This window comes from Herpailurus yagouaroundi, unplaced genomic scaffold (assembly GCF_014898765.1).
Source record: "Herpailurus yagouaroundi ecotype Mexico unplaced genomic scaffold, PumYag 141, whole genome shotgun sequence".
In the NCBI taxonomy this organism is placed as follows: Eukaryota; Metazoa; Chordata; class Mammalia; order Carnivora; family Felidae; genus Herpailurus; species Herpailurus yagouaroundi.
This window is the reverse complement of record NW_024412396.1, coordinates 1,410,662-1,424,426: the sequence shown is the minus strand read 5'-3', so window position 1 is coordinate 1,424,426 and position 13,765 is coordinate 1,410,662. Positions and strand designations below refer to the sequence as shown.

At 38.9% G+C, this 13,765-nt stretch overlaps 1 protein-coding gene across 1 annotated transcript; it reads right to left on the bottom strand.

The window, feature by feature from the left end:
• Nucleotides 1-84: 84 nt before the first annotated feature.
• TOX4 (TOX high mobility group box family member 4) lies at nt 85-13,685 on the bottom strand. Its single transcript, XM_040476592.1, has 9 exons — nt 13,555-13,685; nt 13,275-13,343; nt 7,280-7,522; nt 6,179-6,439; nt 5,596-5,826; nt 3,992-4,072; nt 2,888-3,631; nt 1,749-1,912; nt 85-1,010 (listed from the first exon to the last, which is right to left on the bottom strand). The coding sequence occupies exons 1-9, from the start codon at nt 13,558-13,560 to the stop codon at nt 950-952; spliced, it is 1,860 nt and encodes a 619-aa protein (XP_040332526.1). The 5' UTR covers nt 13,561-13,685; the 3' UTR covers nt 85-949.
• Between the last annotated feature and the right edge of the window lie 80 nt (nt 13,686-13,765).

Below are 13,765 nucleotides of genomic sequence, written 5' to 3'. Positions count from 1 at the left end.
GGGACAGCATTTCTCAAGGTAAGATTTGATTTTACTTAAGGTTATCATTACCAGGGCCTTCATGCTCTAAACATTTGTTTATTCTGTTATGACTATGGCTTTGCTCGTCCTTTTTTTTTTTTTTTTTTTTTTAGCTTATTTCTAAGGAAAATGAGACAAGCACATCTTAGATTAGATTTAACTGAAAACCTAGGGTGTACAGATAATTAGCCTATGTATTATGTAAGTGAAAACATCTCTAACTTCTCTTTTAAAAGATATTTTATCAAACACAAGTGAACACAATTTTAGACTTTAGTAAAACCTCTTATATTAAGGATATAGAGTTCTGCCTTTTACACTCAAACTGTGAGGAGGATCATGGACTACAGAAATAATATTTCTAAAGAGAAATAAATAAGAAACTCCTACACGATGGTATTTTCCCCACAGCCCAATGTGCCTGTTCTGTTGAGAACTTTTCTCAAAGTAATATATATAATAGGTGTGACAGCAATATTCCTGTTTAAGAGGTAACTTCTAATGCAATTTTTTATCCCTTTTAAAATGGATTCTCCTAGGCTCAAAGCTGAGTGTGCTCCCATCATTTTAATAATTGTTTAGGCAAGTCCTATGACAATTATACCAACAAGTTTCCTCAAACAATCCTCCCCCCACCCCCCCCCCAGCCCTCCCTATGTTCTGCTTGTTCATATACCCTTCACCCTTTGCTGTTATCACTGCTATGTGTGCTTGTACTTGAAAGTAAAAAGCAATTCCAGATTACAGCAAACTCAATGGCCTTGCTCCATAGTATGGCCCCGGCTGAAGAGACAGGAAAGGGGAGAAGCACGAATGACATCATGGGTTGAGATCAGGCACTACCAGAAGCCCAGCTTGTGTTTTAAAAAGAGGCTCTTAGACATGTTCCCAGCAGGTAAGTCTTCACTGGCTTGGAGAACAGGGAGGACTATTTGACGAATACCACTGTGTTTGAATTTCTGGAGGCTACCCAGGCCAAGAAGACATCCCTAAGAGAGAAAAAGAGACACAAACTCAGAATTACAGCCTAGAGAGAGATATATATGTATGTATATTTAAAGATACAGTCATTTTGAACTCTGTCATAAATAACTTCCTGGATAATTTCCTATAGCATTAAGAAGAGATGGTATCACCCAATAGGAATATAAGGGCAGTGGGCCTAAAAGATAGGTTCAGGCAATCCTAATTTACTGAACAGGATTTGACTCAGGAAATACCAATGCTTTGTTTCATGGGTATAGGTAAATCCCAGGAAAACTAGGGAGACGGGCAAAATCTTTAGAACCTCTCCCCTGCTCCCACTCCTGCCACACTTAGCGCTTTATTGTGGTACTTACCACTTACCATTCCTCCTCAAATTCTAATTCCCTGAGAGGTCGGATTTGATCTAAGGAGATACTAAGCTAATATTCACAGTCACTAACAGCTTATTGTGGCGTCATTTTTAAAAGGGCATATGTAACTAAATGTTAAAGAACATCTGTAACAATGTGATATAAGCAAAAAGCGAAAACTGTTAATTATATCATCTTTGTCTACATGGCAAATGTAAGTAAGCTCCTTAAGGCAGGGGAACTTTTCCAGTAGCCTCTACAATCAGACATCTGTATAACAGTCTAGTCTACTTAAGATCAGGTGATCCTGATCCCATGCTCGGGGTTACCATGTCTAACACAGTTAACTTAGTCATATCCGAATTCTACAAAGGGGAACTATAAGCTCACCTGCAATGCTTCACCACACATTCATTGCTGCAGTACTCATTGTCCCAGTCCTTGCTCGCAACAGGAGGATTCTCACAACCGGACCTCACACAGCGAGGCTGGGGTGAGAGTGTCACAGGAGACCCACTCACCAATTCAACATCCATTTGAGAAGGAGACTCCACCTGTGAAAGGAAGAGAGCACCAAAAATGAATTAGATTACTACTTACCTCACCAGCTAGTCAAATGCAGTCTGGAACCCAGTGGAGCAGCAGGTATTACAGTCCTTCACATATGGAGGCAGAATTCTAATAGAGGAGTTCCTGGTCTACCTTTCTTTATGCAGCTTTAGAACTTTGTCAAGCAGACTGACATGAAGATTCTTGATGGAATGCTGGCCACATGCTAGTACTCTTTAATTTCATCTGTCACTGACTTTGTTCCACACTTGAATAATATTCCTTTGAAAATGTCAAAAGTACAATGTGCATAGTGTCTGGGTTACCTCAACTAAGATTGGGAGGACCAAGAGAAGACAAAATGTGGTGCCATTAGAAAAAGGGAGATTCACAGTTTCTGCTGATGGGGGGGGGGGGATTTTTCTTTAAAATTATTGCTTCCTTAATTGTGGAGCTAGAGTCTCAAAACAGACTCACATTTTATTTAAAATGACTACTGGTGATGTACAAGTTAAAATTAGGGTAAGTGGCACCTGTCTGTGTCTCTTTGGAAAGACTCCATGATATGAACCAATTTTTTTCTAGCTATATCCCCTGTCCATCCTCCCACTTAAAACATCAAGCTAAGCAGGCAAGAGGCAAGAGATATGGAAGAACTTTTATCTCCAAAGTTTAGGATCCTTGGATAGACACCCGCTAACTCTAGGCTTAGGCTGTGTTCCCTCTAGTAGAATGGCAGTATGACTTCAACTTAGTTAAGGAGTGGTCTGGGACAGCAGACCCTCCTAAATATTTCTCACAAGAACACTACAGATTGTCGTGGGTAGGACAAGTCACAGTCGCAGGGAACTGCTACAGGATGTCTGTACTCCTGGTTGCCAGGCATTAAATGCTAGTAGCAACCTCCACCTTTATTGGATCAACCGAAATAATTAAACTTTTACACTGGTCTAGAGAAAGACTTAAAAACAGAGGCTCACCTCGGGAACTACATCCGTGATCATCTCACAGATTGTCTCAGGGGAGGTTTCCTCCACTGTATGGGCCTCAGGGCTGTTGTTCATAGGCCGCTCAGGACTGCTTTCCACAGCTGGTGGGACTAAGGTAGTCTGCATTTTCAAAGTGGGTGGAGGCACAATCTTGATCTGCAGAGGAGGTGGCTGCTGCTGTAAATTGATTCGAACTTTCTGAGGTGGAGGCTGTTGCATGGCCTGAAGTGGGGGAGGCTGTTGCAGAATGGTCACTTGCTGCTGAGTGGGGGGCTGAGGCATCTGTTGCAACGGAGGGGGTTGTAGTCGGGGTGGAGGCAGTTGCATAGAAGCTGCAGCTGCTGCTGCTGCCTGCAACACTGACCGAGTGACAATCTGGGCTTGTTGACTGGGCTGGATAGTGGCTGTACTGGTCTGGCCTAGTTGGATCCCCCGGGAGGTCACCACTGTGGCTGGGATAACAGTAACCATCCCTCCTTGAGACATAGTAATAGAAGAGGGCAACATCTGTTTGGTAATAATCAACTTGGTGATATTGGGCTGACCCCCAGCCCCAGAAGATGCCTGATTTGCTACATAGGAGGAAAGAGTGGAGTTAACAACAATGGAAGGGGATAGGGCAGGGGGCTCTGTTGAGGCTGGTGCTGGAGATGCTGGGTCAACAGTAGCCATAGGAGGTGGAGAAGGAGTCTGTGATGGTGGTACTGGATCCAATTCTACTGTTTCCACAGTGGCCTAAAAAAAAACCCCCCAGAAAAGAAAAAAAAAAAGTCATTTGGAGATTTACTTTGTTCCCTAGAACATATTCACTCTAATCATCTCCCATGAAAAGACACATCACAGATTGATAAGAAAGAAAGAGAAAGAAAGAAAAAGAAAAAAGAGCAACTGTGGGGAGTAACAGTAAATAAGGGGGAGAAACTCAGATTTTGGCAAGGTTTATAATGGAAACAACAGGGAACCTGTTCTATACTTTTGAGCTTTTAATACTGCATAGTAGTAACAAGTCACACAGGTTTTTGGTGGTATTTACTTCTTATAACTGCTAATAAATAGCTCCAAAAATCGTTTTATTGGTTTAAATAACCCTCTTACCTGACACTCTTGATTGTCTTTATATGCAGCCAGAGCCTTCAGATACTCTTTCTTGGCAGCTTCAGTTTTCCTTTTATATACCTACAGGAAAGAGAGACTGTTTAAAAACTCCCCATACTCCTAGAAAAGACCTATAATTCTAGATTATTTATCAATAAGTGACAACTCATTTAAATATTTACAACTCTTTTTAGTGAATACACTTCTGGAAGCTAGTAATCAAAACAACCTCCATGGCAAACTTTCTAGGGACCATGCACCTGAAGGTCAGCCGATCAGCAAATCTTTCCAGAGCAACTATACTTCTAAAGCAACACCAAACCATGCCCAGTTTTATAATAAAAAAAAACCTGATCCAAAAATTATGTAAGATCAGGAGTATGCTTAGCCTAACAAGTACATTCTCCCTTAAGGAAAGTGGCAAATTATTTGCAATCATGGCCACAAGAATTCCTCCCATCTTGCATACTTCTTCCATCAAGGGCTGAAACCTACTTTCCCCTCCTTTGAATCTGGGATAGCCCTATGAATTGCTTTGACCATGAAAATGTGGCCTAAGTGAGGGAGACAGACTTTGCTCCTAAGTCAGCCATACTATAAACGAGCCAGCCTAGCCTTTTGAAGGATGAGAGGCTATGTGAATCAGGTTGTCTAAGCTAACAGGTAGCACCAAATTGTCAGATACAGGAGCAAGGTCACCTTGGCCAGCCACACTAGCTGTCATTTGGCTACAATCACAAGAATGAGCCCAGGCAAGAACATCAGGAAAACCATCTAACCAATTTACAGAATCACAACAAATATTAAACTGCCACTATTTAAAGCTATTAAATTTGTGGTTTGTTGAGCAGCAATAGATAACTGTTATAATACATTTTAGCTTTTTGTTTCAATTAAGTAGCAGACTCACTTTGACATAAGACCTGGGGAATGTAGGGTAATGATAATTATAGCCATCTTCAATTTTAATTGTATCTTATGTAGTATAATTTTCATTTATTTTTAAAATCCATATCAAATTTAGAGAGATTAACTATAGTTTTCAAGTTTATACTAAACCAATGTGAAAAATGTAAACTAAACCCTAAATTCAAACTTAGGGTAGTAGATTTTAGACCTGCAGGTTACCGAGGAATGGCCTAATTTGACAGAAAAAAAAAAGGGCTTTAGTAAAATTAGATTTAGTGTTTTTACAAAAATTATTAATTTTTAGATGGGTATTTTGGATTCAGTGGATGGCTGCAACTTCTAAGACAAAGTATGATCTATGAATGCTATAAACAAAGAGCTGATATGAAATAAGAGCATTTAAAAAAGTTTAGAAAGGGGAGCCTGGGTGGCTCAGCTGGTAAAGTGTCTGACTTCAGCTCTCAGCTCGAGTCATGATCTCACAGTTCGTGAGTTCAAGCCCCATGTCGGGCTTTGTGCTGACAGCTCAGAGCCTGGACCCTGCTTCAGATTCTGTATCTTCCTCTCTCTCTGCTCCTCCTCTGCTCATGCTGTCCCTCTCAAAAATAAACACACATTAAAAAATTTTAAAGAAAAAAAGTTGAGAAAAAACTTCTAAAGCATTCACTATCCACTATCCTCCATGTTTTGCTCACCTGTTTTTGTTCCTCTCCAAGACTGTCCCACATGGAGGCCACAATTTTTGAAACCTCCCCAAAAGTGGCATTGGGATTCTGTCCCTTGATGGCAGCCTGTGTGTCACGAAAGAATAAAGCATATGCTGAAACTGGTTTCTGGGGTTCATTAGGATCTTTCTTTTTTCTCTTCTTTGGGGCCTTCTGCTTTTTCCCTGCTTCCACCACAACTGTCTTCTGGCTGGGAATTTGCTGTAGGGAAAAAATAAAGAGAATTACAAGGGGGAAGAAGGAAGGATCATGTCTGGAGAACTGTAAGAAAAGGACTTTTATACGGGGGAACTAACTAGGCACATGGATGTAATTTTCAGAAATGCTAAAAAGAGGCAATAGGATTAAGACATTAGTAAAGTATGTGAGGACCAATTAGAATGGGGATTGGGAAAAGCATTATAAACTGTAGATTGAGAGGCAGGACCCCATACCCAGAAAAGAGCAGAGGAGATGGCAGGGCAGGAGCAAATAATACTGAGTAGGCTCTGTATGCCAAGAGTTTTATCCCAGAATATCATGGCAGATTTGATTTTGGCAGGGAATGCCTCACCCTCCGGAAATCCTCAACACCATCCTCATGAAGTGAACTAGTAGGTGAAGGGGTGGTTGAAAGACGATCCTCAGGTGACTGGGCAGGTGGCAGGATGGTGCCACCCCCTAAGCTCAAACCAAGTTGAGAACTCAGTTCTGACTGATCAATGGTGGTCAACTGGCTATGCCCCATCAAGCCAGATGTCATGTCTGTCATTGGTACATCAATTGTAACAGGTGGGTTGGCACTATACTGAGTTCCTATAGAATGGTCCAAGTCCTGAGAGAAGCAGAAGGACTAATTAAACACTAAATATAAAAAAACACCACTCTTTCCCCCCACTGAATTCAGGACAGTTTATACTCTTGCTTACCCAAACTGTATCATCGTTTAAACACTAAACAAATAATTTGTCTACATATAATAAAGTACAGAAATTATTAAAGTCACTTCTTTGTATTCAAAAGCCTGTTCCAAAATAAAAACTAATCAGAGAAGTCTTAATTTTGGATAATTTAAAGAACAAATAAGTTATTCAGTAATCTGGAGGTGGTGATGACACATAGGGTAAAGAAAAACTTCCTCCCTGTACTCTCCTACCATAGTGGCTTTTAAAGTTGCAATACACAGGCAATCAAGAGTAAATAAGGCCAATGTTAGAGATGTATGGCATCAAATATAGTGTGAAGATGTGCTACTGATGAAATGTGCTGGAAGCCCAATACACTGATTTTTAACACATACTAATCCACAATTAATACATTTGGTTCAGACTGTTTTGGAATAAATCTCTCAACATGCTAGCTACCACACTCACATTTTAATCCTGGGCTATGAAGGTAACAATAGAAGGAAAAAAACCTTTTCCCCCCAAAGCCACAATCCTTTTCATATTAGGGTGAACACAGGACGTTTTATAATTTAAAACTAGTTTTCAAGTAAAATTGATTCAAGTGATAAATTCCGTTCAAGGGAAATTAAGTCTTTGTTGGTGAGCCTTTAACCACAGAATGAGAACCAAGTAATACCCAAGTGTAGTAGGGAAGAGAGAGTCACTTTTAACTCCCTTAACATCATGCCCATGAGCCTGGGTAAGCTTGGTAATGTCTTGCCCCTTACCATGGTCAAGCCCCCACTCAGGAGCCCCCCGCCCTGCTCCATCAAGCCATGGGTCATGCCCACAGGCATGTCCAATGTCTGGACCCCATATTGGGCTGAAAAGCTGCCATCCTGAGAGGAGGAAGGGTCTGCCAGGTCATCAAAGTGGCCAACCACATCTGAGACAGCCAGTGAGGGATCAGAATCCAAGGAGATAGGTGGGATTTCAAATTCCTCATCTCCCAAGCTTGGTGTATGGAATGTCTGTAGGGGGAAAAAGGGAAAAAAAATTAGTGGGAAGAGGAGGAACTGCATACTGCTAAGTGAAGAACATGGCTGGGTACTGAAGTTTCTCAGTGTACCTCTTTTCAGCCTGGATCCTATTTTTTATCAGTTTCTTTGGACCTATTTAATTTTGCAAATAAACCTCTCTTCCTCATACCTTTGGTCATATGACATACAAGGCTGCCAGTATAAATCACAGTTTTCAGTTTTTTAATCTGTTTTTATCAATTGTCCTATCATGCTTACAGTTCTAATGAGTGACTCTCTTGGCACCACTAGTCCAAGGACCCAGTCTTTATAAATTGTTTTGCCTGTGACGCCTAAAAACTCTCAAAAGATTCTAATAGACAGCAGTTGTTTTGCAATTATACACCTGAACTATTAGACCACAGAAATTCAATGTCAACCAGTTATACTTTTGACTGTTGTTTTAGGTTCCTTTGAAGCAAATCCTAAAAGGTACTGTCATGGGAATGATATGCTCTTCTAAAATATCTACACTTAAAGAGTTCCATCTTAGAGATCATGATGTTAACAACCAGTTAAGATTCCCATTTGTACAACATTTTTAGAAAACCCAACAATGCCAAGATAAAGCTAATACTCAGGAGAAAAACCTTCACAAGAGCTACAGCCAAAAGGCAAATTGGTTCTCTAATAGATTCTTAATCTGGCTCTGACAGCCTTTCTGTAAGAGAGGAAGAAAAAGAGTAGCTGGCTATAAAACTCAATCCCTTCCTCTGAATTCAACTATAGTAATATACTATTTTTATACTGAATGGATCCACCATTCAGGGAGCCGACAGGCTAATGTCTGAATGAAAATATATTAAATGCCATGGTTCCTTTTAGACATTAAAAAACTAAATTAGTGACATTTGCAGCAAGAGCATTATAATTGCAAGAGACTTTGGTGTTAGAGAAGGTCTAGGTTCAAGTTCCAGCTTTGCCACTTACTATATGATTTTGAAGGGGTTTTCCTCATCTATAAAATCAGAGTTGTAATGGCAATCTCCTTATATTGTTATTATGAGAATTAATGGGATTTAGTAACAAAACTTTTACCACATTGCCTTATAATTGCTTAATAACTATTAACCATTGCTATTAACAATATTAATATCCTAATTATTATTAACTTGAGACCTACTAATCAGTTATCATAGATAAATGGAATTTTAGAAACTTTAAATTCTATCAGCCCACACATGGCATAGTAAATATCAACTGATTCTGATCAAATTCAACAGGTACCCACATTTTTTTCATGATTAAATAATGAATTCTTTAAGAGTTCCTCAAGGTTTTTATAGACCCACAAAGGGTCTCAGTAATATCACTATTTTTTTAAGGTTTATTTAAGTAATCTCTACACACATGTGGGGCTTGAACTCCCAACCCGGAGATCAAGAGTTGCTTGCTCCTCTGACTGAGCCAGCCAGGTGCTACACCATTTTGATTTCAATGAAGACGTTGTTAGAAAAAGTATTTCCAGCTAGTAGAAACTAGGGGGAATAAAGTATGTCTGTGAAATGCCTAATCTTTCTGAATCTTACTGGTAAACGGAAAACAGTTTCCTAAAAGACAAAAATATGTATATAGCTACATTTCTACATTTTCATTCTCTAAGATCCTTACTATTTTACTTAACATGGTAAAAATTTGGTAGTTGTCTAGGATATAACATGAGAGTGGCACAAGGAACATAGGAGCCAGCAGTTCTTAAGGAAAAACTTAAAATCTAAAACTAAACATTTTTCAGTACACAGCTTACAATTCTTCTTACTGCGTGAAAGTTCTTAACTTACTCTTTCTGAAATTTTAGTTTACGTAGGTTCATGTGACATTTTTCAGGAAGAGAGTACAAAGATTTCTACCAAATTTTCATGTGAACAAAGTTATGGGGATCGGAAAAAGGATCCACAGAAACATATACTAAATTAATAGTTGTATAATGGTAGTTTTCAGTTTTTTTATAAGATACAGATTGCTTTAGCAAAGCAAAAGATGCCTATCTTTTTCTGCTTACCAGAACAAATAAAAAGGCAACTCTGCCAAGATGTGAAAATGATACTATTTGTTAAAAAGAACTAAAAAGAATAAAAATTCATATCTCAAACAAGAGACCAGTGTTCTGCAAAGGACTACCCTTCATAAACCATCTGGACTGCTCTCATGGATAACACTAAAAAACCAGACATGCAGAGATTCCACTGTATTAAATTAACAAGGCATTCTTTCTATGCACCACCCCCTGGAATGTGGAAACAGCTTTTCTATTCAGTATCCATAGCTTTAATGGTTTTTTTTGGGGGGGGGGGGGGCTTTGTTTTGCTTATGTGTTTGTTTCTTCCCTAAATAAGAAAAGTAAAATAATAGCAATGATCAAGAATACAGAGGGGTAAACCACATGCTAGAATAAACACAAGAGATTCACTTTAAATCTCTTTTACTACCACAAATGACCTTTAACATTATGGGGAAAAAACCAATAATGGATATCTAGTTATTTTATTTTAGTGGGTCTACTACATAACTCATATATAAAACAAAGATACAACTGTAGCAAATATTAAAATAAAAACAAATAATTTCAACACAAAAGGAGAAAACAGGAACATGATGTAGCTACCCTCTCATTCAGCTTTCTCCCTCTGTGTTAAATTTGTGGGTCTTTTTGAGGTAAGAATCAGTTTGGGAATTATAGTTTATAAACAAGGATCCTCAGCTATTTAGAGGACCAAAAAATAAAAACATGATCTATCTCTCTCTTTTCATATTTCCCCATGCCAAGACACACAACCCACTATTTCTTTAAGTAGTTTGTGTAGATTATTCATTTTAAAGAAACTTATTTTAATCCAACACCTATTTACTCATAGATACACTGGCACTATGTATCATTAAAATAATTAATTGTTCTAAAAAGTGCTATAGTAGTGAAAATCTTAACTATTCAGCCTGAAATAATTAAGTGATTCTAATATTATAAGTACTCTTCCTAATTAAAAATAGGTATCTTTATATTATTTTTCTCTAAGTGCTCAAAGCCTAGTATCATTATGTAAGAGCCAACCTGAATGAGGGAAACAGATCAAACTCTCTTCAGATAGTATAACTTTCCTGTCTCAAGCAATATTGTAACAAATGCTAAGCCTTCCTCTCTGGATACTTACTCTTTAGAAATTTTTACTATTATTTCTTATTTTATTGAGGTATAATTTGCATTAAATACACAAATTTAAAGTATATAGCTCAAAGAATTTTTACACATGTAGACATCCAATTAACTACCACCCAGATAAAAATACAGAACATCTCTACCTAAAAGATTTTTTTATGTTCCTTCTGAGTCAATATTCTCTCCTTTCCACAACAGGTACTGTTATTCTGATTTCTATAAACATAGCGTGACACTGTATTCTTTATTCATTAAAAAACAAACTTATATAGTGTCTACTCTTTTATGTCAGGCTTTTTACTCAACAATATATTTTTCATATCACCCAAGGTTCATTTATTCGTAGTTGATGACCCTTTCTATTGCTGTGTAGTATTCCTTTTTACAAATATATCCATTTATAGACATTTGGGTTGTTTCTGGTGCTTAGCTATTATGACTAAAGTTGCTGTAAACATACATGTTTTTGGTTAATATATGCACTCATTTCTCTCATGTATACCTCAAGGAGTAGAACTAAACTGGGTCACAGGGTAGGTATATGTTTATCTTTAGTAGATACTGCTAGTTTTCCAAAGCGATTGAACCAATTTATACTTACATCAGTAATGATTAAGAGTTATCTACATACTTGCAAAGTCTTGTAATTGTCAGTCTTCTTAATTTTAACCATTCTAGTGGGTGTACAGTCATACTCATGATAATTTTAACTGGCATTTCCCTGGTGAGTGATGACGATGACACTCCTTCATATGCCTAATGGCAATTTGTTTTTTTGTTTTTTTAATTTTTTTTAATGGCAATTTGGATACCCTCTTTTGTGAAGTGTGTGTTCAGTCTTTTACCCATTTTTAGGTTGGATTCTTCCTTTTACTCTACATAAGCATTTGATATATTCTGAAAATGATGTGTATTAAAATATGTGTATTAAAATATCTTCTCCCATTCTGTGGTGTGTCTAGTTCATGTCTGAATGATGTCTTGATGAAAAGAAGTTCCTAGTTTCAATGAGGTCCAATTTTCCAGGTTTTTTTATGGTTAGTATTTTTGTGGGCATCTATCTTTTTCTGGCAAGCAAACCATAAATATCACTTTTTCCAAAAAACAATTTAAGTATCACCTAAGTTATATTTGGGGTAGTTCAAAAAAAATTTAAAAGGGGAAGGGAAGGTGAATAAGTAATGAGAACAACTGTTAGCAATGACAGAGACCTAAGCTAAAGGAAGATACTGAAATTTAATTATGAGCTTCTTGGCAAAATAGTTTTGTTTTCTTAGTTCTTAAAGTCATAGAAACAAAGGATACACTCAAACCTGGGAAGTTTCTGGAGGCCAGTGTGAAATTTACCACACTCTAAATTTAAATCTGATTCAGAAGAAATTGGCAATGATGCACTTTCATGAGGATGAGGCCAATGTGAGGTTTACAACACTCCAAATAATGAAATTAAACCACGGAGGTATCATTCAGAAGAAACTGGCAATGAGACTGGAAAGCACCAAGGAGATTTCAGTTTTTTAATTTTTTCTAAATTTGTCGCTCATTTGATTCACTTTCCCCTCCTTAAGAGAATAATAAGCAATAATAGCAATAAAGAAATTAAACTAGGACTATGCCTTGTCAATCTAGTTCTCGTCCATGAAAATATTAAAGTTTACTACAGGATAAGCATATTCAACAGCAATCGAAAAAACTGATGGAAGTGATTCACTTCACTTTTGGGAAAAAAAATATTAAAATCCTCAAAAAACACTCTGGAAAGCTCAAGACTGCAGTTTTTCAAAGACTGGAAAATTTGTTTTTGTCTGTTCCAAATCTTTCTCTTTCACCCTGCCTAAACAAGTGATAGGAACTTATGACAGTATTTTAAGCAAAACTTTTTCACAAATACTAAAAAGCACTTCACCATAACCATTATTTCTACATCACAACATCATAAACTATTATTACAGCCATTCGGCAGCTAGGAAATTTGTGACAAAGGAGTAGTAACCTGCCCGAACTCTGAGTCACTGGCAAACAAACACATGTTGTACTCAACCCCCTTCATGTTTTCTGGCAATTATTTCCTTTCATCTTGTCACTAGTAAAACAAACTTGTAGGTAAACATAACTACTTAAAAAAATCCCTGAGCAGGAAATTTAAGCGAAATAAACACCCTACAACAGATAGTTTCAATAATGAACATATGTGCACCAGTTAAGTAAACTCCCTCACCCCGATTTATCTTATATATTTTCCTCCCGCTGCGATCCCCCAAGATTATTTCTCCCCAATGAAAGGAAACAATTCTACCCTGTCTTCCAATCCAAAATCACTCTGAGATGGGTTAACTCTTTCCAAAGTCCTGCTTTTCTGATGACAGCAGCTTCCCGGGCCTTCCCCTTAGTCTTCATAGGCTCTAGAAGCAGCTGCCAGTGTTCTCTGAACACCAATCGCTGTCCCTGGTTCCCAGCCCCCGGGCACCCGCGTCCGCGCACTCCTCCCCGCCGCCCTACCCCACCGCTGCCTCAGGCCCTCCCCCCACAGCGTCGGCAGCTCGTGCTCACCTCGGCCCCTGACAGGAAGGGGTGCGAGGGCCCTGTGATCGTCAGGTAATTGTCATTTCCTCCGGGAAACTGGAAACCAAAAGAAAGCCGCGGGGATAAGTTAGGGGGAGTAAGGAGTTAGCTTGGAGCGACGGATTCTGTCCCCGACATTCTGACAACACTCCCCAAACCCCGCTCTCTTCTCCCCTCCCTCCAGCCGCCTCTCCACCCGGCTTCCCGCCTCTGCTTCAACCCCGTCGGCCGCGCTCTCTCGCCAGCCTTCTTAATGCTAGGTTCCTACCTCCATCTTCACACAACGGCTACCACCGTCTCAGTCCCCTCATCGCTCCCACCGCCCCCACCGGACTCGGACTGCCGTCACTTCCGCAAGGACGTGCGTCGCTCTCCGTTGATTGGAAGGAGCGCCGTGGGGCTATTGCGAGTCGGGCCGGGAAGGCGGAGCGGACGGAAAGGATAGCTACCGCCCCCTGGATCTTGGTGGGATAATGGCA

What these genes read in the sequence shown, in the direction of transcription:
- TOX4 (XM_040476592.1), bottom strand. An exon ending in CCTTCCTGTCAGGGGCCGAG is followed by an intron (nt 7,523 to 13,274) that starts GTGAGCACGAGC and finishes TTCCCCCTACAG; the next exon opens with ACATTCCATACACCAAGCTT. An exon ending in TGTGTGGTGAAGCATTGCAG is followed by an intron (nt 1,011 to 1,748) that starts GTGAGCTTATAG and finishes TTTCTCTCTTAG; the next exon opens with GGATGTCTTCTTGGCCTGGG.